This window comes from Pan paniscus, chromosome 2 (genome assembly GCF_029289425.2).
Source record: "Pan paniscus chromosome 2, NHGRI_mPanPan1-v2.0_pri, whole genome shotgun sequence".
In the NCBI taxonomy this organism is placed as follows: Eukaryota; Metazoa; Chordata; class Mammalia; order Primates; family Hominidae; genus Pan; species Pan paniscus.
In genome coordinates, this window is record NC_085926.1 from 126,062,363 (window position 1) to 126,085,752 (window position 23,390).

At 45.0% G+C, this 23,390-nt stretch overlaps 2 protein-coding genes and 1 non-coding gene across 7 annotated transcripts in view; 1 reads left to right on the plus strand and 2 right to left on the minus strand.

Annotated features, from left to right (window-relative positions):
- The window catches only part of RUVBL1 (RuvB like AAA ATPase 1), a 79,339-nt gene extending 63,298 nt beyond the window's left edge, over positions 1 to 16,041 (minus strand). Inside the window, exon 1 of the mRNA XM_034957300.4 lies at positions 15,902 to 16,041. The gene's annotated coding sequence lies outside the window, so the exon portion shown is untranslated. The remainder of the gene's footprint in view (positions 1 to 15,901) is intronic.
- LOC112439392 (U6 spliceosomal RNA) lies at positions 4,255 to 4,357 on the minus strand. Its single transcript, XR_003027688.1, has one exon. It is a non-coding gene; the product is annotated as a U6 spliceosomal RNA (small nuclear RNA).
- Positions 16,042 to 16,139: 98 nt separating the features above from the next.
- EEFSEC (eukaryotic elongation factor, selenocysteine-tRNA specific) overlaps positions 16,140 to 23,390 on the plus strand; it is a 255,691-nt gene continuing 248,440 nt past the window's right edge. For 4 of the 5 annotated variants that reach the window (XM_008954758.4, XM_034957299.3, XM_055110398.2 and 1 more), the window contains exon 1: positions 16,204 to 16,519. In XM_008954758.4, the coding sequence (XP_008953006.1) occupies positions 16,204 to 16,519 (316 nt within the window). Of the gene's footprint in view, positions 16,520 to 23,390 lie in introns of all 5 variants that reach the window. The other variant, XM_003829395.4, reaches the window with a different exon arrangement.

The window sequence follows — 23,390 nt, forward strand, 5'->3', positions numbered from 1 at the left end:
AGATCCTGGCCAGCAAAGACTGTCCTCTCTAAGGGGCTTTCTAGGAAACCCAACCAGTGATGCCCACTTATATCTCACTGTCCAGAACCGGGTCACATACTCCTCTCTAATGGCAAAGCAGGATGGGAGTGTGAAAAGGCTTTTACCTGAGCATACCTCTTCCCAAAATCTAAATAGAGCTCTGTCAGAAAGGAAGAAAGAAGAGTGGAGAATGAGGAGGCCACTGGCAAAAGCTGCCCCCTGGCTTCAGGGGTGCCCCTGGCCCCTGATTCTGGCTTCTCCAGCTCTCTCACTACTGTTTCCTCTGGCTCACCCTTGACCATTCAGCATTTCCCCACATTCTGACTTCGGCTCACTTCCTTTTTCATTCCAGGTTCTTTCCCTGAGCCCATGCACCTCCCAGCCCCTGCTTTCAGCTATCACCCCTCATCAGGAATCCCAAACACACACATAACTTCTACCTGACCCAACGCCTGAGCTATAGACACATTCGTCCATTCATCCAAAAATGTTTATGAAGTGCTTTCTATGAGCTGGACACTCCTCTAGGCCTTGAGGATACAGCAGGAAGCAACAGCCCTCACAGAGTTTACCTTCAAGTGAGGGAGCGGGTTTATTAACATGTAAGCAACTAAGTAGGTTGTTCCAACTGGTGGCACCAGAAGACTCCACAGCAGGATGCTGTGACAGAGGAGAGCGGGGATGGAAGGCTACTTCCAATAGGATAACCTCGAAGAGCTCTCTAAAGAGGTAACAAGAATAGTTGGTTTCCAGCCTGGGAAATAGGGTGATACCCGTCTCTACAGTTTTTTTTTCTTAATTAGGCGGGTGTGGTGGTATGCATCTGTGGTCTCAGCTGTTCAGGAAGCTGAGGTGGGAGGCTGGCTTGAGCACAGGAGGTGGAGGCTACAGCAAGCCATGATCGTGCCACTGCACTCCAGCCTGGGTGACAGAGCAAGACCCTGTCTCAAAACGCAAAACAAAACAAAACAAAACAAAACAAAACAAAACAAAATAGTTGGTGCTAGCAAGGAGTGATTTTAAAATTTCCACCTGAGGGGGCTAGATACTGTAACAAGAGCAACTGACATTTTGCAGATTTGATATGGAGTCATGTGTGGAAACCTAAGTGGCACCACCTTCCCATGTGATTCTAGAACATTTTGAAACCTACAGGGCCCAGTGCCCCAGTCAATGGCTTGGCCCCCATCCCTTGATCAGGCCTCAGCATTTCTCACCCGATAATTATTATATAATCACTCCTCACTTTCTTCAGGATTCTCTCTAGGGGAGACTCGCCCGGGCCACATTTGCAATTGAAACTTCTCCCTTACCCTAACCAGCTCTTCCCCTTCCCCACAGTTGTCCCCACAGCATTCATCACCACATAACATACACTATACATCTATTGCTTATTTGTTTATTGCCTGCCTTCCCTACCATAACTGGGTGTGTACCAAGGTAGGGATTCTTGTTTGTTCTTTTCACCGCGGAACCCCCAGGCTCTAGGCCTGTGTCGGGCACATATAAGATGCTCAGAAAATATTTGTTCAATGAGTAAATGGTCTGCTCGCTTGGAGGCTCCACCCTATCTCTCACCCTCCTCCTTCCTGGCTACCAGAGAGACCAGTCCACTAGATCATTCCCCTGCTTAGCAACTTTCAACAACGCCCTGTGCTTTCAGAAGAGAGTGCAAATTCTCAACCCAGCACTGGGGATGGCCTGGCTCTCTGTCACTCCAGCCTCATCTCCCACTCCTTTGACACCCTGCACTGTAGCCTCATCACCCCATTCATAGGTCCTTGCCTATGTCTATTTTATTTTTCTCTTTCTTCCGGATCTCAGGTGCAGAGAGTTGAGTTCATCTTCCCTTCGGTTTCATGAGTCACTATCATTTTGGGTAAGTGGGAGGTCAGTGGTAAGCCCCCCCTTTTTTTTTTTTTTTTTTTGAGAAGGAGTCTCGCTCTGTCACCCAGGCTGTAGTGCAGTGGCGTGATCTCAGCTCACCACAACCTCTGCCTCCTGGGTTCAAGCAATTCTCCTGCCTCAACCTCCCGAATAGCTGGGATTATGGGCACGCAACACCACACCTGGCTAATGTTTTTGTATTTTTAGTAGAGATGGGGTTTTACCATGTTGGCCAGGCTGGTCTCGAACTCCTGACCTCAAGTGATCTGCCCGCCTTGGCCTCCCAAAGTGTTGGGATTACAGGCCTGAGCCACTGTGCCCAGCCAGTAAGCTCTCTTGATTTATTTTATTTTAAATATTTCCCCTCTCCATCCCTAATCTCCACTCTGATTTCATTTCCCCATGGAGGTGCCCACTCTAATGCATTTGGTCCAGGTCCTGGCTGGCTTTCTATCCCTGGCAAATATGTGGCATTCATTTATATAAGCAAGTACATACATGCCCTTGTACTACAGATCTCATTCTGTTTGTTACCTTTTCCACCCAACACCGAGGGTGTGATGTATGTGTATGTTTTGTGTGTGTGTGTGTGTGTGTGTGTGTGTGTGTGTGTGTGTACAATCTCTCCATTTCTCATTGCTCCCCACCAGATTGGTAATCCCTGCTGTTGTCCAAGTCCCACCCTAAGCATCCACCACATCTTATTCTCCTCCCAGTGTTAGACCTTCCACTGCCTCTAACTCCCAACAATTACAACAGAGTTGCAATTAACATCCTCATCCTTGTGTGCTAATAGACCTGAGAACAAAGCTTACTCAGGGGTGGGGCTGCTGGCTTTTAGATTATAGGCACACTCCCTGCACCTGCTCCCACGTCTTCAGCAGCATTTGGACTTATCCACCTTTCTAATTATTGGCAAGCTAATGGGCATGCTTATTATTTCAGACCTGGGCTGACTTCTGGGGCCAAAGGGGATAGAGATGATTTTGCTGACACCTTATAGGTGGTACAAAGTCATAAAAGTAACTAACATTGATTTATATAGTGAGAACACTATTGCCTTTTTAGTTTTCTTTTAGTAAGTTTTAGTGTACTGGAGTGTGCCTTTAATTCCTTCCTCATACCGTCATGTGTCCCATAGCAACATTTTGGTCAATGACAGACCACATATAAGATAGTGGTCTCATAAGATTATCATGGAGCATATATAAAAACCTGATTATGAAACTTGACATTGGCATTTCAGATCAAGTAGGGGAAATAATTGATATTCAATATTCAGTAAAGATGTTGGGACATTTAGTTTTCCAGATTAAAAAAATGTATATGTACTAGTATATATACCATCTAGGTTTGTATAAGTATACTCTATGATGTTCATGCAATGACAAAATCACTTAAAGACACATTTCTCAAAAAGTATCCCTGGCATTAAGGGACACATGACTGTACTTGCTAGACTTCCTTTTTATTAAAGATTCTTTGGAAAGCCTACTGTTGTTTTTATTGTATTTATTTTTGTGGTTTCTGACTATTTCTGGTAAGTTATAATGGTTTTCTATGTATGGAGAAATACTTCATTAAGTAAAAAAAGCAGGTCAATTGAAAGAAAAACGGTAATTAAGTCATAGGTGTTCCCTAGATAGCACAGAAATTCTGAAGATGGCTTTTCATATCACCAAGGCTGGGGAAATCTGACATAAACCAAGGTTCATCTGGGAACAGAGGGGTCTGTACTGATGCTCCAGGTGGCCTGGTAACCCTTACCTCACAAAATGTCCCAGGTTCAAATCCTGCTTTTTCTGAGCAAGTTACCTCTCATTCCCCTCTGCTGTAAAACAGTGATGACAACACTCACAGGATTATTAAGATAATTAAATGAGATCTTAACGAGGGACTCTAGCACTGGGAGGGGCATAACACATGGTGTCAACACCTTGGAGTATGAACACATGGACTTTTTTTCTTTTCTTTTCTTTTCTTTTGAGACAGAGTCTCGCTCTGTCACCCAGGCCGGAGTGTAAGTGGCACAATCTTGGCTCACGGCAACCTCTGCCTCCCCAGATCAAGCGATTCTCCTGCCTCAGACTCCTGAGTAGCTGGGATTACAGATGCCCACTACGACACCCAGCTAATTTTTCATTTTTAGTAGAGACGGGTTTTCACCATATTGGTCAGGCTGGTCTCGAACTCCTGACCTCAGGTGATCCACCCGCCTCGGCCTCCCAAAGTGCTGGGATTATAGGCATGAGCCACCATGCCCGGCTTTCTTTTCTTAATAGTTGCCTTCTCTCTGTGTGTCCTGGCCTTAGCAGTAGATTTTGTCATGCTTTTCCCCCTTCATGATTATGTTTTTAATTAATTTTTGTTTTGTGTGTCATCCTTGCCCAGGGGCCATGCTGTCTCTGTCTCATTCTAATTTTAGTATATGTGCTGCTGAAGAGAGCACTTGCCATATTTTTTAAATGGAAACAGTACCCCTAGGCACTCACAGGAACTGCTTTGGAGCCTAGAGACGGGAAATTGGGCTGGGGACAGAGGTCAGGTTAGCAAGGGCAAAGCCCATGCCTCCCACCATAAAGTCCTCTGCTGGGAGCAGTGTTTCCGTTTCAGCAGGCACGTCCCAACGCAATGGGTAAACCTGGCCACATCTGCTGACTCCCAGAGTCTGCCTGGGAACGTGGCCGAGCCTGGAGCTCCCATGGGTCCTGTCTGGAGCACATGGTAGTGGGGTCAGAGGTCAATCAGGGTAGCTTGGACGAATGCAGCCGGTCTGACAAGAGGGCAGGCATTGAGGTCTCTTCTGGTGAAGATCTTAACTGTCAAATTGTGGTCCTGGGTCTAGGATGTGGAATAAGCCTGGTAAAGACCCTGCAGAGCTCTGATGAGGTAGGGTGGAATTAGGAGCCATCCATTTAATCAATAAATACGAACATAGATTTGACACTCCAGTTAAGTGTTTATATTGGTTTCCTATTGCTGCCATAACATATTTAGTGGCTTAAAACAACACAAATCAATAATCTTACAGTTTTGGAGGCCAGAAGTCCAAAATGGGTCTCACTGGGCTAAAATGAATGTGTTGTTAGGGCCACGTTCCTTTCCAGGGATTCTGGGGTAGAATCCATTTTCTCGCCTTCTTCAGGCGCCCACATGCCTGGACTCAGGTCCCCTTTCCACCTTCAAAGCCAAAAATGGCCAGTTGAGTCTTTCTTATGATGTCATCTTTCTGCTTCTGACCCTCTTGCCTCTCTCCTTTTTTTGTTTTTGAGATGGAATCTCACTCTGTCGCCCAGGCTGGAATGTAGAGGGGTGATCTTGGTTCACTGCAACCTCTGCCTGCCAGGTTTAAGCAATTCTGTCACCTCAGCCTCCAGAGTAGCTGGCATTACAGGCGCACGCCACCACACTCAGCTAATTTTTGTATTTTTATTAGAGACGGGGTTTTACCATGTTGGCCAGGCTGGTCTCGAAGTCCTGACCTCAGGTGATCCACCCACCTCAGCCTCCCAAAGTTCTGGGGTGACAGGCCTGAGCCACAGTGCCCAGACCCTCCTGCCACTCTCTTATAAGGTCCCTTCATGATTACACCAGGCCCACCCTGATACTCCAGGATAATCTCCTCATCTCAAGACCCTTATCTTTTTTTTTTTTTTTTTTTGAGACAGAGTCTCGCTCTGTTGCCCAGGCTGGAGTTCAGTGGCACAATCTTGGCTCACCACAACCTCCGCCTCCTGGGTTCAAGCAATTCTCCTGCCTTAGCCTCTCGAGTAGCTGGGACTACAGGCATGGGCCACTATGCCCGGCTAATTTTTGTATCTTTAGTAGAGACGAGGTTTCACTATGTTGGTCAGGCTGGTCTCAAACTCCTGACCTTGTGATTCGCCCTTCTCAGCCTCCCAAAGTGCTGGGATTACAGGTGTGAGCCACAGTGCCCCGCCAAGACCCTCATCTTAATCACATCTGTGGAGTCCCTTTGGCCATGGAAGGTAACATATTCACTGGCTCCGGGATGTGAACATCTTTGGGGGGGCCACTATTCTGCCATGGCTGGTCTCCTCTCCTGAGGTCCCATCATAGCCCAGGCCTGCATGCCCCAGATTTCAGTCCAGTGGCAAAGAGTACACTTTCGTATTGCTTGCCCTGGGAAATATGCCAGGGTTGGCTGTGACTAGGCCAACCTGGGTTGTTAGGTTCACTAACAATCCAGTCACTGCGGCCAGCAGGATGGACCATGCTGCTTGGTTAGTACTGAGTCTCAGGCTCATCCCTGGAACTGAGACTGAGGTCAGCCCCCTAGAGACCTGGAAGAAAGGAGGGGAGAACTTTCCAAGGATAATTGAGGAGCTCTTACAAAAGAAGAGGGAGTAGGTGCTGACCACTACCGACCACAATGATCTTGTGAAACACTGTGATGCCCATTTTGCAGGTGGAAGAGATGGTGAAGTCACACTGCCAGCATGAGGTACAGCCATGATTTGAACCCGCGTGGAGGAGTTCTTGCCACTATATCAGGCTTCCTTGACCCGTGGCTAAATGTGGCATTGGCAGATCTGATTAATGCTGGAATGTTATGTAGCTCAGCTGACCTGGGTGGCAGCCTCCTTAGAGGTTGGCATGGGACCTACTGAGGAAGGCACATGGTTAACACAATTACTGGCGAGGTAGATACCCTCAGAGAAAAGGGAAATTTCCATTTCACTCCTGAAAGACTCTTTAAAGCCAAAACTCAAATCAAAGAGCAAAGTATAATAACTTCCTCTGGGCAAATTTATAATTAATCCTGGATTAATTGGCCTTAATGAAGTTGAATTAATTACTAGCTGTTTGTAAAGAACTTTGAACTACCTTAGTACAAAATGGCATTAAAGAAACAGAAAGGAACCAGCATCGCATTAACATGAAGAACAAATCCCAAATAATCGCAGTTCTGCAGGCTGTTTCCCGTCACTAATTTTCCCAGGGACTGTGTCCAGCCTGTGGAACTGTAGGGGGCCCAGGGAGTCTGTTGCAGAGGAGGATGTCTTCGTGGGCTAGAGGTTTGGGGGTGAGTGCATTCAAGAAGCAGTTATGGGGCTTTGCGTGTGCCAGGCCCAGGGCTATCAAAGATATGCAAGGTGAGGCCCTTGCTCTCCAGGCATCCTCAGCTACCAGGAAGGGGAAGAGCTCTGGAGCAACTGCCTGGTCTAAAGCAAACTCAGCTTAGTGGGAGGGATGGTAGGACAGAGACAGTAGACTATAGGAGGCGTTAAGTAACCTGCATTTTGCTGGGAACAGCTCTCCATTTCCTGTAGGGGATCCCCTGGTCCCTCCTTCCCCCCATTCTTGGGGTGGGCTCATGACCCACACCTGGCTAGGCAGAGCACTGGATTTCTCTCTTGGTGCAGGGGCACATGACTTCATCAGGGCCAAGGAGACTTGGTTTGGGGACTTTGTGGAGCTGCTGACAGCCACTTTGTCATTGTGAGGGGGGAGCCTGTCTGGGAATGGTGACAACTCAGAGGAAGGAGGAACGGAGAGAAAGAGACAAAGTCAGTGTCTTCATGTTGTCATCTGAGCCCCTGGATGAAGCAAGCTCTTCCCCCAGACTTTTTAGCTAGGTTTATTTATTTAAATTCACAAACTCTGATATAGCACTTATTAATATACCAGGAATTGCTCTAAGTGCTATAGACATACCAATTCATATAATCATCATTACCCTGTGAGTTAGGAAGTATTATGCCCCATTTGACAAATGAAGAAACTGAGGCACAAAGCAGTTTTGTAATGTGCCCAAGGCTCCACAATTTCCAGCTGGTGGGAGCAGGACTGGACACAAGCAGTGTCTGTGCTTTTCACTATACCATGGGCCAGCATGTTCCCTTTTTTGCTTAAGTCAGTTTCACTGTGAGTTTCTGTCATTTGTCCTCAAAAAGCATGACTGTGCAGAACATGACATGGAGGTAGCCAATCCAGCCCCCGGAGGTCTGAGGAAGCTTCCAGAGGGTGTGCCAGCCCAAGGAAGTAGCCCACGGGCGAGTGTTGGGGTGGGGTGGATGGGCACGGTGTGTGTGTGCAGCATTTCACAGGTTCAGGGTCACCAGGCACAGGGAGAGAAACGGAGAGGAGCATGGCAGGGTGAGCTGGGGTGGGGTGAGGAGTCAGTCTATCCACAGGTGACAGTGATAAAGCATTTGTAACTCTTCCCTTGGGGACTACAAACTAAGGAATCTTAGTCCTACTGGTGCCTTTAGGACACTTTTTCAAATTTTAAAAAATTTACTTATTGAATAGGTAATACTTTCACATGATTTAAAATTCAAAAAATGCCAATGTATTTCAAGTAAAATGTCTTCCTGTCTTCCCTCCAGCCAACCTGTTCCCCTCCCTGGAGATAACATTTATTGAGCACCACCTATATGCACTGTGCTAAACCCAGGGGGAAGCAGATAATGAGGAATGAACATAATAAGGAAATAAACCATACACGTATGTTCAAAGGTGATATGCGCAAAGGAGAAACTGGAGCAGGATAAGGGGGATCAGGAGTAGGGAGGGGGCTGTACTTTTAGAGAGGCTGTCCAGGGCAGGGCTAATGCAGGACGTGACAGTTGAACTTGGAGGAGGTGAGGGGTGAGCCGTTTAGAGGTTTGGGAGAAAAATGCTCTGGTCCATGCTTGGGAGCTTTGAGTAACAGCAAGGGGGCCAGTGTGGCTGGAGCCAGAAGAAAACAGGAGATGAGTTCAGGAAGGTAGCATGGTGTGTGTATGTGTGTGTATGTGTGTCTCTGTGCATGTGCGTGCGTCTGTGTGTGTGTGTGCATGTGTGCGTGTGTCTCTGTGCTTATGCATGGCCCCATTTGCCTGCTGCGGTGAGCAAGTGTGTGTGCGTGCATCTGTGTGTGTGTGTCTCTGTGCGTGTGCACGGGCGTGTGCATGTGCGTCTGTGTATCTGTGTGTGTATGGCCCCATTTGCCTGCCGCTGTGAGCACGTGTGTGTGCGTGCATCTGTGTGTGTGTGTCTCTGTGCGTGTGCACGGGCATGTGCATGTGCGTCTGTGTATCTCTATGTGTGTGTATGGCCCCATTTGCCTGCCGCCGTGTGCACGTCTGTGTGTGCGTGCATGTATGCGTGTGTGTCTCATGCGTGTGCACGTGTTTGCGCGTGCATCTGTGTGTGCATGCACATGTGTCTCTGTGCGTGTGCATGGCCCCATCTGCCTGCCGCTGTGTGCACGTGTGTGTACGTACATCTGTGTGTCTGTGCGTGTGCACGTGTGTCCATGTGTCTGTGTGTGTGTGCGTGCATCTGTGTGTGTGCGCACTTGTGTGCGTGTTTGTGTCTCTGTGAGTGTGCATGGCCCCATTTGCCTGCCACTGTGCTGCTGTAAGGACTGTGGCTCCTCCTCCAAGTGAGATGAGGAGACAAAGGCTCACTCCAGCTTCTGTAAGCAGAACAGGCTATAGGAGAACAAGAGCGGATGCAGGGAGTCCTAGTAAAAGAACAGCTTCAGTAAATTAAAACCATGATGAGATACCACAACACACCTATTGGAAAGGCCAACATTATAATTATTATTGAGACAAGGTTTTGCTCTGTTGCCCAGGCTGGGGTGCAGTGGCACAATCGGCTCACTGCAGCCTTGACCTCCTGGGGTCAAGGGATCCGCGCACCTCAGCCTCTTGAGTAGCTGAGACCACAGGCATGTGCCACCATACCTGGCTAATTTTTGTGTTTTTTATAGAGGTGGAGCCCTACTGTGTTTCCCAGGCTGGTCTCCAACTCCTGGGCTCAAATGATCTTCCCACCTTGGCCTCCCAAAATGCTGGGATTACAGGCATGAGCCACCACATCCTGCAAGAAAAGCTGAAATTAAAAACAAAACAAAACAGCCTAGGTAACATAATGAGACTCCATCTTTACAAAAAATTTTAAAAATTGGCTAGGCTACCCAGGAGGCTGCGGCAGGAGGATGGTTTGAGCCCAGGAGTTTGAAACTGCAGTGAGCTATGATTATGCCACTGCACTCCAGCCCGGATGACAGAGTGAGACCCCATCTCTAAAACAAAAACAAAAACAAGACACTCAACAATACCAAATACAACTGATGATGCTGAGCAAGCGAAACTCTTATACATTGCTGCGGGAATGTAAAATGATACAGCCACTCTGGAAAACAGTTCAGCAGTTTCTTATAAAGTTAAAACCCACTTGCCATATGACCCAACAATCTCACTTTTGGTATTTACCTGAGTGAAACTTATGTTGGCATAAAACCTATACATAAGTGTTTAGAGCAGCTTTATAATAGCCAAAACCTGGAAACAACCCAAATGCCCTTCAACAGGTGACTGGGCAACCAAATGATGATCCATCCATATGATGGAATACTACACAGTGATAAAAAGGACCACACACTGCAGTTATACACAACAACATTGATAAATCTCAAATGCATTATGCTAAGTGAAAGAAGCTGGACCCCAACGGTTACCTACTGTTTGCTTCCACTTATATGATGTTCTGGAAAAGGCAAAGCTTGTAGAGACAGAGAACATAGATAACTATCTGCCAGAGGTTAAAGGTGTAGGAGGGGTTGATCATAAAGGGCTTTTTTTTTTTTTGAGGGTTGAGTCTGTTTTGTATCTTGATTGTGATGGTGATTACCTGATATCATGCATTGGCCAAAGCTCATAGAGCCGTACACCAACAAGGGTGAATTTTACTGTTGCAGTAATCCAGGTAAGAGATGATGGCTTAGATCAAGTGCTGATGGTAGAGATGTTCAGAGGGGATTGGATTCTAAGGGTAAAACCAACAGAATTTTTTAATGAATTGGATGTGGTGTATGAAAGAAAGAGAGGAGTCAAGAACTGAGCCAGTTTGCTGCTTAAAAAACTGGGAGGATGCAGTTCTCATTCACTGTGATGGGAGTGGAGTGGAGGGTAAAACCAGAAATTCTGACCTTGACATGTAAGTTTGAGATGCCTATTAAACATTCAGGTTGTGTATGTGAGCCTGCAGTTAGGAGGGGGAGGCTCCTAGCTGCAGGCTCACACACAGAACCTGAATTTGGGAGTCAATGGCTTGTAACGCCAAGAGACATAGACATCACCAGGGAGTAAACATATAGAGAGAAAATTGGAGGGCTGAGCCCTGGGACCTTCTTGTGTCTGCTGTTATCCATCTCTTATGTACCCTTGTAGGGCTATTCTGTACTTGTACAAGCACATATATATACAGAGTGCATTTTTCATAAATGCAAACATGCTACACACACTAGTGTGCACCCTATTTTTTCAGTTACCAATATTATCTTAGAGATTGTTCCCAAGTAGTGTACAAACAGCTTCTTTGTTCTTTTCAAAGTCTGCATCGTATTCCACAGTATAGACAGACCATGATCTCTCTTTTTCTATTTACAGTTTTTCATTATGGAAAACTTTGAACATATCAAAAATGTAGACAGAATAATGAACCCCCAAGACCCATTACCCAACAATGATCAACTCAGGGCCAGTCTAGACTGCCACACACTCTTCTTTTAAATTATGATTTTTGGTAGCTTTGTGTCTGATATAATTTCTTTTTTCTTTCTTCCTTTCCTTTCCTTTCCTTTCTTTCTTTCCTTTTTGGTAGCTTTGTATCTGATATAATTTCTCTTCTTTCCTCTTTCTTTCTTTCTTTTTTTTTTTTTTTTGACAGAGCAAGACTCTGTTGCCCAGGCTGGAGTTCAGTGGTGCGATCTCGGCTCACTGCAACCTCTGCATCCCGGTCAAGCAATTCTCGTGCCTCAGCCTCCCGAGTAGTTGGGATTACAGGCATGCACCACCACGCCTGGCTAATTTTTGTACTTTTAGTAGAGACGGGGTTTTGCCATGTTGGCCAGGCTGGTCCTGAACTTCTGGCCTGAAGTGATCTGCCCGCCTTCGCCTCTCAAAGTGCTGGGGTTACAGGTGTAAGCCACTATGCCTGGCCTTTGTCTTGATATAATTTCAAACTTACCATAATTATTCTTTTTAAGGACATTTACTTTGTTTCTAATATTTTGCTACTACATACAATATAGAAAAGAAATACTTGGTACTAGAACATGCCTTTTCATGAAGACTACTTTCCTTGGGACCCAAAAGAACAAGAGGCTGGGGCCTGAAACGCTTCCAGAGCAACTGTCTGGAGGAAGGAGTGAGTCTCAATGGTTTCTCTCAATGGGAATCTGTTTCTGAGACCCTTGGGCCAGCCACACAACCAGAGCCCACACAAGGAGGGAGACTTTGGTGATGTTGCAACACCAATCTCAGCATTGGTGAGATTCTGTTTTCTGGGGAAGTCTGGCTTTGGCCTCTGGCCAGCTTTCCAGAGCTTCTGCCTGTGACGCTTCAGAAGGCCACACCACCAGGCTAAAACCATACTTTGAAAGACATTTTCAGGATATGCCTAGCATGCAGCTTCTTCTCTTCAGCCCCACCTCGCCACGTGCCACATGGCTTAGGTTGCTGCTGTCTCTGAGCCTGCTGTTTCCTCTGTGCAGCACGTTCTTTCATCAAATTTCCCTCGGTTCTGTGCAGCCTGGCCCTTCTCTTGCATCTTTGTCAGCTCAAATGCCTCTCCCTTAATAAGCATCCTCCTCCCTTGCACCAGTAACTCTCAGCCATGCTGCCTTATTTCTCCCAAAGCACTTCATCATTATTTGCCTTATTCATCCACAGTTGTATCCCTCCAAAATATCATGTCTGCCACACAGCAGGTGTTCAATCAATATTTGTTAGAAGATTTGTTAGAAGATTTGTATTAGTCAGGATTCTCTAGAGGGACAGAACTAATGGAATATACATGGAATATATATATATCTCCTAAGCCCAGGCTACAGACTCTCAGGGTGAGAATTTCTGAGTCAGAGATAACATTGTCCTCTTCCATCTTGGAATATATATACATATATATGTATATATATTCCATATATATGTATATATATTCCATTATATATATATATATGTATGTTCCATTGTATGGAATATACATCCATATGTATATATGTATGTTCCATATGTATATATGTATATTCCATATATATATTTCACAGAATATATATATATTCCACAGAATATATATATATTCCACAGAATATATATATGACAGAACTAATAGAATATATATATTCTATATATATTCTATACATATATTCTATACATATATTCTATACATTCTATATTCTATATTCTATATAATATATATTCTATATTCTATATATTCTATATTCTATATATTCTATATTCTATATAATATATATTCTATATTCTATATAATATATATTCTATATTCTATATAATATATATTCTATATATTATATTATATATTCTATATATTATATTATATATTCTATATATATTATATTATATATTCTATATATATTATATTATATATTATATATATTATATATATTATATATATTATATTCTATATTCTATATTCTATATATAATATATATTCTATATTCTATATATATTATATATATTCTATATATATTCTATATATTATATATTCTCTATATATTCTCTATATATTCTATATATATTCTGTATATATTCTATATATATTCTATATATTCTATATATATTCTATATATATTCTATATATTCTATATATATTCTATATATTCTATATATTCTATATATATTCTATATATATTCTATATATTCTATATATTCTATATATATTCTATATATTCTATATATATTCTATATATATTCTATATATTCTATATATTCTATATATATTCTATATATTCTATATATTCTATATATTCTATATATATTCTATATATTCTATATATTCTATATATTCTATATATATATTCTATATATACTCTATATATTCTATATATACTCTATATATTCTATACATACACTATATATATTCTATATATATACTCTATATATCTATATATAAAATCTATATATATTCTATATATAGATATATAAACTATATCAAGTGATCTGCCTGCCTCAGCCTCCCAAAGTGCTGGGATTACAGGCATGAACCACCGTGCCCAGCCAAACCTTTTTTCTTTTCATTACCATTTCAGGATTCTGTTTAAAACAGAGGTAAGAAATGAGGTTTATTTGAAGCCAGGCCCTGTACAAAGTCTTTGTTAGTTGAAATGTTTCTCAGAGGTACATAAAGCCTCTAAAGCTCTTATTACCTATTTACTAACCCTCCCTTTTAAATACGTTTACTGCTTTTACTACTAGATTTTTTTTAATGGGAGACATATTTTTACAGTTTCCTATTTGCAAGGTGGGAAAACGGAAACAAAGATTCTGTTCTCTTCTTGTAAGGACCCTAATCCCATCACAAGGGCCCACTCTCATGATCTCATCTAACCTCCCAAACGTCCCATCTCCAAATACTATCACACTGGGGGTCAGGGTGTCCACATACGAATTTGAGAGGGACACAATTCAGTCTATGACATGGACTCTGTTCCTAGTGGAGAGTGGTGGAACGAAGGAGGCAGTTACTGCAAGCATGAATACATCCGCACATGGTCTGGCTCATCACAGAGGGCAAAGGTAAGATCCTGTGAACTTTGTGCTCCACCGCCACAGTGTTACAAAAACACTCTCTTCTCTAGAAAAATGGAAGGAGGAGGCAATGTTGGGCTAGCATTCCTGCCTGGTATCACTGGCTGAGACTGAGCAGTGGCTTCCTTCTTTGCACAGGAAAAGGGCTCTCCAGGTCTCCCAGGTCCCCACCACTCCCTGTCATCTTAGACTCTTTTAACTTCTCTTCTTTGATTTACCCACCACCTGGCCAGAGCAGACACTTAGGTTTGTTACCTCTGGTTGGTGACTATGGCTGACAACCTTTTTTGTGGTTCTAGACACTTCAGAATCTAGTGAGAGTTGTCGACCCTCTGTCTAGCAAGAGCACATCACAACACATTGTGCGTTCAATTTAGAGGTTTGTGGCCTCTCCTAAGCCCAGGCTACAGACTCTCAGGGTGAGAATTTCTGAGTCAGAGATAATGTTGTCCTCTTCCATCTTCAAACAATCTTTTCCCATGGTTGGCTCCTTCTCAACACTGGAGTTTCAACTCAAACAGCAACTCCTAGATGTCTTCCCTGACCCACAGTTAGGTAGCTGTCCATCCTCCCTCTCCTGCTCCTTTTTATCTCAGCTTTTATTTTCCCTAGGAGACTTCTCGCTCTCTGAAATGGTCTGGTTCAGGCTGTATTGTTTGACTTAGCCCTCACTCCCTGAATGTAATATTAGCGGGCACTGTAGCCCAGCGGAACCCACCAGGCACTTGGTAAGATGTTGCTGAAATGTATGAATGATTGGAAGTGTGTCCGGAGTTGGTTTCTTCCAGTGGGTTCCTAGTCTCGCTGACTTCAAGAATGGAGCCGCGGACCTTCGCAGTGAGTGTTAAAGCTCTTAAAGATGGCACAGTCCCAAAGAGTGAGCAGCAGCAAGATTTATTGTGAAGAGCAAAAAGCTTCTGCAGTGCGAAAGGGCACCCGAGAGGGTTGCCGCTGCTGGCGGGGGTGGCCAGCTTTTATTCCCTTATTTGCCCCCTCCCCCCGCCCCCCGCGCCCCCCCGCCCCCCCGCCCTCCCCCCCGCCGCCCCCCGCCCTCCCCCCCGCCGCCCCCCCCGCCCTCCCCCCCGCCGCCCCCCCCGCCCTCCCCCCCGCCGCCCCCCCGCCCTCCCCCCGCCGTCCCCCCGCCCTCCCCTTCCCGCCCCCCCGTCCCCCGTCTTCCCCCCGCCCACCCCGCCCCCCCTTCGCCCCCCCTTCGCCCCCCCATGTTACGTTTTTGTCCTATCACAGCGCCCTTTTTTCAATCCTCCCTGTGATTGGCTTCTTTTAGGATCCTGCTGATTGGTGCATTTTACAGGGCGGTGATTGGTGCATGTTACAGAGCACTGATTGGTGCGTTTTACAGAGCGCTGATTGGTGCATTTTACAATCCTCTTGCTAGCTATCGAAAAGTTCTCCAAGTCTCCACTCACCCAGGAAGTCCAAATGGCTTCACTTCTCAGAAGGATCCCTCCATCTCGGGCTCCTAGAGGCTTCAGGCAGGAGGAGCCACGTGAGAGAGAAACCCTGCCTGCGGTGACCTCCAGTTCCTAGACCACCCACTCGGAGCACGGCGCTCGGCTGTGCCCGTGAGCCTCAGAAGGGCGGAAGCTTCCGGGCCGGAACGGGTGTGCACGGCGCGCCGGTTACGGGGGGGCAACTTAACGGGCCGGACCGCGGCGACTACCGAGGGAGGTGAGGGGCGGGCCGGGCGGGTGTCCGAGGCGGCGGCGGCATGGCAGGGCGGCGGGTGAACGTGAACGTGGGCGTGCTGGGCCACATCGACAGCGGCAAGACGGCGCTGGCGCGGGCGCTAAGCACCACAGCCTCCACCGCCGCCTTTGACAAGCAGCCGCAGAGCCGCGAGCGCGGCATCACGCTCGATCTGGGCTTCTCGTGCTTCTCGGTGCCGCTGCCCGCGCGCCTGCGGTCGTCTTTGCCCGAGTTCCAGGCAGCGCCCGAGGCCGAGCCCGAGCCCGGCGAGCCACTGCTTCAGGTCACGCTGGTCGACTGCCCCGGGCACGCCTCCCTCATCCGGACCATCATCGGCGGTGAGCGCGGGCCGGGGCGGGAGCCGGGCTCAGGGACGCGGGCGGAGCGACCGGGCCCCGTATACGAATTCGCTCGAGCCTTTGCCGGGACGGGAAGTCGCCCCACCTCATTGGTGGGGCTCCTGACGCCCCAAGAGGCGGACGTGACTTGCCTAGGGCCCCGCAGCAAGTGAGCGGAGGCTTTGAGATTCAGCTTTTCCCATCCAGCAGAACCGAGCTGCAAGGCGCCTTCCTTAAAAAAAAATAAAATAAAATAAAAAAATCCCTACCAAATGTGTTTATAATACATGGTCAAGTAAAGAAAACTCAAAATAAGAAAACTCACAAGCTACAAAAAGGGTATACATACAAAGGCTGTCTTCATTCACCTGTCATTTGGTCTGATTCCCGTTCCTAGAGCCAACCGCTGCTACCAGTTTTTGTATGTCATTTCAGAAAGGCTCCACGTCAGTACAAGCATATCTGTGTGTATGTATAAATCCCTCTTTCCCTCATCCTTTTAGACACGATTTCACTCAACATTGTGTCTGGAGAGTGCCCCATATCTGTACACATAAAGCTACATCATTCTTTTTAAAGCTCACATAGAATTCAACTGCACACTTGTACCAACATTTTCTTTTTCTTTTCTTTTTTTTTTTCTTTTTGAGACAGAGTCTTGTTCTGTCGCCCAGCCTGGAGTGCAGTGGCACGATCTCGGCTCACTGCAACTTCCGCCTCCTGGGTTCAAGCGATTGTCCTGCCTCAGCCTCCTGAGTAGCTGGGATTACAGGCGCGCGCCACCACCCCCGGCTAATTTTTTTGTATTTTCAGTAGAGACGGGTTTCACCATGTTGGTCAGGCTGGTCTCAAACTCCTGACTTCATGACCAGCCCGCCCTGGCCTCCCAAAGTCCTGGGATTACAGGCGTGAGCCACCACGTCCGGCCTGTACCAACATTTTCTGAACAAATCTTTTAATGATGGACGTTTATGCTGTTTCCAGTATTTACAAACCATTTTGCAGTGAATATTCTAGAACAGAACTCTTTGGTATGTTCGCATATATGTAGGATAATAGATAATAACTGGCTGGGGCAAGGGGCATGTGTGTTTTCGGTCGTGGCGGGTACTGCCAAAATGCCCCACAAAGAGGTACCATTAATTTTTAATTATACATGTAATACATGAATACATGCTACTTGTGAAGAAATAGAACATCACAAATAAGACAAACATTCCCTTACCCACTCCTCTGTCCTAAATTCTGTACCCCTTCTATCTCTGCAAATGAAAAGACCCGTTTTTTGTTTTTTTGTTTTTTTGTTTTTTTCTGAGATGGCGTCTCGCTCTGTTACCAGGCTGGAGTGCAGTGGTGCAATCTTGGCTCACTGCAACCTCTTTCTCCCCGGTTCAAGCGATTCTCCTGCCTCACCCTCCCAAGTAGCTGGGACTACAGGTGCACATCACCACACCTGGCTAATTTTTATATTTTTAGTAGACATGGTAGCCACCTCCAGTCTGGACTGGCTCAGAGTCCATGTTCTAAAATGTATTTTGATGTGACCAAAATGTTGGTACAAGTGTGCAGTTGAATTCTATGTGAGCTTTAAAAAGAATGATGTAGCTTTATGTGTACAGATATGGGGCACTCTCCAGACACAATGTTGAGTGAAATCGTGTCTAAAAGGATGAGGGAAAGAGGTTAAAAAATGAGATGGCGAGTTTTTAGTGTTGTCTAGTAAATAGGGTAGATGAGTGGTGAAGGACATACTTTTGGAGTCAGACAAAACTAGGCTTGAAGCCTAGCTTGCTTTCTTCCTTAGCTGTATGACGTTTGAACCTAATTCTGGACCTTGCTCCAACTGGAAGATAGTGGTAACCACACAACTATTTATTGGCTTGACTTCTCTTGTGTATTTGCTGCTTACCAGGCAAACCCTGCAAGGAGCGTGGTGGTTACCATTTAATAGTTGAGAAAATTGGGACTTAGGGAGGCAGGTAGTTAGTGAAACAGTCCAGGTCTGCCTGACTCCAAAGCTGGAGTCCTTTGCATGCTTCCCCAGGTTACCCTATAGTTCCCTCATCCGCTTCCAACATACGTGCATACCTCATGTTATTGTGCTTCACTTGATTGTACTTTGCAGATAGTGGTTTTTACAAATCGAAGGTTCAAGGCAACCCATCCAACAGGATTGCTTACTTTGTGTCTCTATGCCACATTTGGGTTATTCTTAACAATATTTCAAACTTTTCATCAAATATTAAGCATCAAACATTTCACTTCATTTCAAACACATGTCATCTGTTAATGGTGATCTGGGATCAGTGATCTTTGATGTTACTATTGTAATTTTGAAATGTCACAAACAATGCTTATGTAAGGCAGCAAACTTAATAAATGTTGTGTGTTTTCTGACTGCTCTACCTACTGGCTTTTTCCCTGTCTGTCTCCCTCTCCTCAGGCCTCCCTATTCCCTGAGACACAACAATATTAAAATTCATCCAGCTAATAGCCTTTATGCGTTCAAGGGAAAGGAAGAGTTGCAAGTCTCTCACTTTAAATCAAAAGTTAGAAATGATTAAGCTTAGTGATGAAGGCAATGTTGAAGACTGAGATAGGCTGAAAGCAAGGCCTCTTACACCACACCAAACAGCCAAGTTTTGGACACAAAGGAAAAGTTCCTGAAGGAAATTAAAAGTGCTACTGTAGTGAACACACAGATGATAAGAAAGCAAGACAGCTTTATTGCTTTATAGAGAAAGTTTTAGTGGTCTGGATAGAAAATCAAACCAGCTACCACATTCCCTTAAGTGGAAGCCTAATCCAGAGCAAGGCCCTAACTCTTCAATTCTATGAAGGCTGAGAGAGGTAAGGAAGCTGCAGAAGAAAAGTTTGAAGCTAGCAGAGGTTGGTTCATGAGGTTTGAGGAAAGAGGCCATCTCCAGAACATAAATGTACAAGATGAAACAACAAATGCTGATAGAGAAGCTGCAGCAAGTTATCCAGGAGATCTAGCTAAGATCATTGATGAAGGTGAGTACACTAAACAGATTTTCACTGTAGATGGAACAGCCTTATATGGAGAAGATGCTATGTAGGACTTTCATAGCTACAGAGAAGTCAATGACTGGGTACAAAGCTTCAAAGGACAGGCTGACTCTTGTTAGGGGCTAATGCAGCTGAAGCCATTGCTCATTGACCATTCCAAAAATCCTAGGGCCCTTAAGAATTATGCTAAATCTATTCAGCCTGTGCTCTTGAAATGGCACAACACAGCCTGGATGACAGCACATCTGTTTATAGCATGGTTTACTGAATATTTTAAGCCCACTGTTGAGACCTACTGCTTAGAAAAAAGACTCCTTTCAAAATATTACTGATTGTTGATAATGCACCTGGTCACCTAATGGCTCTGATGGAGATGTACAAAGAGATTAATTTGTTATCATGCTTGCTAACACAGCATCCATTCTGCAGTGTATGGGTCAAGGAGTAATTTTGACTTTCAGGTCTTATTATTTAAGAAATATATTTCATAAGGCCATAGCTGCCCAAGATAATAATTCCTCTGATGGATCTGGACAAAGTAAATTGAAAACCTTCTGGAAAGGATTTATCATTCTAGATGCCATAAAGAACATTTGTGATTCATGGGAGGAGGTAAAAATATCAACAGTAACAATAATTTGGAAGAGGTTGATTCCAACCCTCATGGATGACTGAGGGGTTCAAGACTTCAGTGGAGCAAGTCACTGCAGATGTGGTAGAAATAGCAAGAGAGTTAGAATGAGAAGTGGTGCCTGAGGATGTGACTGAATTGCTACAATCTCATGATCAATCTTGAGTGGATGAGGAGTTGCTTCTTGTGCATGAGCAAAGAAAGTAGTTTCTTGAGATGGAACCTACTCCTGGTGAAGATGCTGTAAACATTGTTGAAATGACAACAAAGGATTTAGAATATTATATAAACTTAGTTGATAAAGCAGTGGCAAGATTTGAGAGGACTGACTCCAGTTTTGAAAGCAATTCTGTGAGTAAAATGCCATCAAACAGCTTCACATGCTACAGATAAATTTTTGTAAAAGGAAGAGTCACCTGATGTGGCAAACTTCATTGTCTCATTTCATTAGATTGCCACAGTCACCCCAACCTTCATCAACCACCACCCTGATCAGTCGGCAACCATCACCATTGAGGCAAGACCCTCCACCAGCAAAAAGATTATGACTTGCTGAAGGTTCAGTAATCATTAGCATTTTTTAGCAATGAATTATTTTAAAATTAAGGAATGTTTATTGTTTTTGGAGGCATACTACTATTGCACACTTAATTGACGACATGTCATGTAAACATAACTTTTATACACATTGGGAAACCAAAAAATTTGACTTGCTTTATTGTGATATTCACTGTGCTGCAGTGGTCTGGAACTGAATGCACAATATCTTTGAGGTAAGCCTCATTTGTAGAGAAGCTCTTCATATTGCAAAAAAGTTTCAGCACTTGCCTGGTCCTATATAACCAATTGTAATGCCCTGAAGAATTTGGCAAGTTTTTTATTTAGACTAAAACTGTAGAAGAACTTATTTTTGTATGTACATTGTTGCTTATCTTTTGTCTCATCTCTGGAGTAGGGAGATTTATCTTCTTAAAATATGGCCTGAGTGGAATGGAATGCTGAGACCAAGGCTGCTACCATTCTTCCTTGAATACATCAGAGACCCACCTTCCTTTTCAGGGAATTGAGAAAAAACAATGTTTTTCTTGTAAAGAGAAGGTGTTCCCCATTGAGTGCCTGCTCGGGCCCAGGCCTGTTGCCAGGAACTTGCATCTATGCAATACCACCCTGCGTGGTGGGAGTGTTAGCCTTATTTCTCAGATGAGGAAACCCAAGCAAAGTGCCTTGGGCTAGTGTTGGAACCTAACTCCGCCACCCCTAACCTGGATCTGGTTAATACCTTCATTTCACCTCATGGTCCACAAACTTGTGGGCATCTTTGCCTTCTTGAAATGGCCCCCAAGGCCATCCTGGCTTATGGCACCTGGACTTCTACAGTTCTGCCCCCTGCCTGCTTATTCTCCTCCTCCCTCTGATTCATTCTCTGCACAGTGGGCATTGCTCTCCTTTTACAAGTGTTCATCAGATCATGTCAGCCCTACACTTGACAAGACTTTCCAGTGAGTTCTCATTGTGCTTGGAGTAAAATCCAGCCACTTTATGGCCCATAGGACAATGGTCTGGCTCTGCTTTCCTCTGATCCCATCAACGATACCATCAACGACTGCTCCCCACTCTGACCTTCTGTCACGGTGGCCTCATTTCTCTTCCTCCAGTGGGCCCACCAGCTGCTTCCCTCAGGACATTTGCACCTGTTGTTGCCTCTGTTTGGTACATCTGGCTCCTTAAGTCTCTGCTTTAATGGCACCTTCTCAGCAGCCTCTCCTGCCCCACCTATCTAAAGTTGTCTCTTCAACCCTCACCCCCTCATACTTTCTCATGTCCCTGTTTCATTGCCCCAGCAGCCCTTTTCACTACCTGACGTTCTTCATGTGTTTACTTGTTGAGTATCTGTCCTCTGCTAGAATGTGAGCTCCATGAGACCAGAGCAGGAACCTTGTCTGTCTCATTCACCAGTGTTCTCAGCACTTGGGCCAGAGCCTGGCATAGGATAGGTATTTAGTAAGTTCTGGATGAATGAAGCCTGTGTACCAGCTCCTGGGCTAGCCAGTTTTAGTGAGCAGAGAACCTTCTTTGTGGGTTAGTGGACAGAAGGCAACTAGCTTAGGGCCTGGCCTGTAGTGAATTATGCAGGTTGGTTCTTTGTCCTCCCCTTTAGGAGCTTACATCAGAACCCGGAAGACACTGCTGTGTACAAAGTGATCTTCTGGAGTTCTTTGCACAAGGGCAAAAGCAGGAGTAACTCACTTTTTCTTTCCTAGGCAAGGGCAAGGCTCTGAGCCTTAAACATGCCATTGTGTCTCAACATCAGAGATGACTGCCAGCATTTAGGCATGGCTGGAAATCGGCGTGGTGTGTGGGAGGTATGCTAAAGATGAAGCTAGAAGGGTTGGCAGGGCCAGACCCTAGAGAATGGCCCTTAGTGTAGATTTTTCCTAAGGGTCCTGGAGATCCTTGGAAGGCTGTTAAAGCAGGTGTGTGATATGATTGGGCTGAGCTTTTGATAGAAAGTTGCAGGATTGCTGGGCAGGGATTCCCACTGGCAGCAGGTGTGGTTTTCTCTCGCTGCACCTGCACCTGGCATCCCTGGGAGATCGGGCTCTTGTTAGAGTTCCTTGCTACTGTGAAAGATTTAGACCCCCTGTGGAATATGTTATTCCCAGGAGAAGGAAATTATAACAGTTGTCTGAGTTCTGTGATGATATCTCTGAAGTTTAATATATCTTAAATTAAAGCTGGCTCTAATTCCACTGTGTGCGCACACACACGTGTGCGCACACACACACACACACGAATCCTATCTTAACTTAGAGAAAATTGGGTTTTATCTCCCTTGATGCATGTGGCCACAGATAAAACTAAGTGGTGCTGTGGGGTTAACAGTGATAATTGTACTTACCATTATTTAGTGCTTGTCTGTATGCTGTTTTTTTGATTTGTTTGTTTAATCTTCACACTATTCCTAGGAGGTAAGAGTTGCTATTCCCATTTTACAGATAAAAAACCATGGCTCAGAGGTCAGGGAACCCAGTTAGTAAGTGTCAGAACTAGGTTTGAACCCATATTGATCTGACTGCACAGCCCATACGCTGGCATTCTCAGTGTGAATGAAAAAGTGTACCCGTCCATTCCAGCCCCCTGTAGTGGTTCAGAGCAGTATTTTTCTTGAATCCATTTTAGAGTATAAATCTTTCAGGGTTACAACTTCAA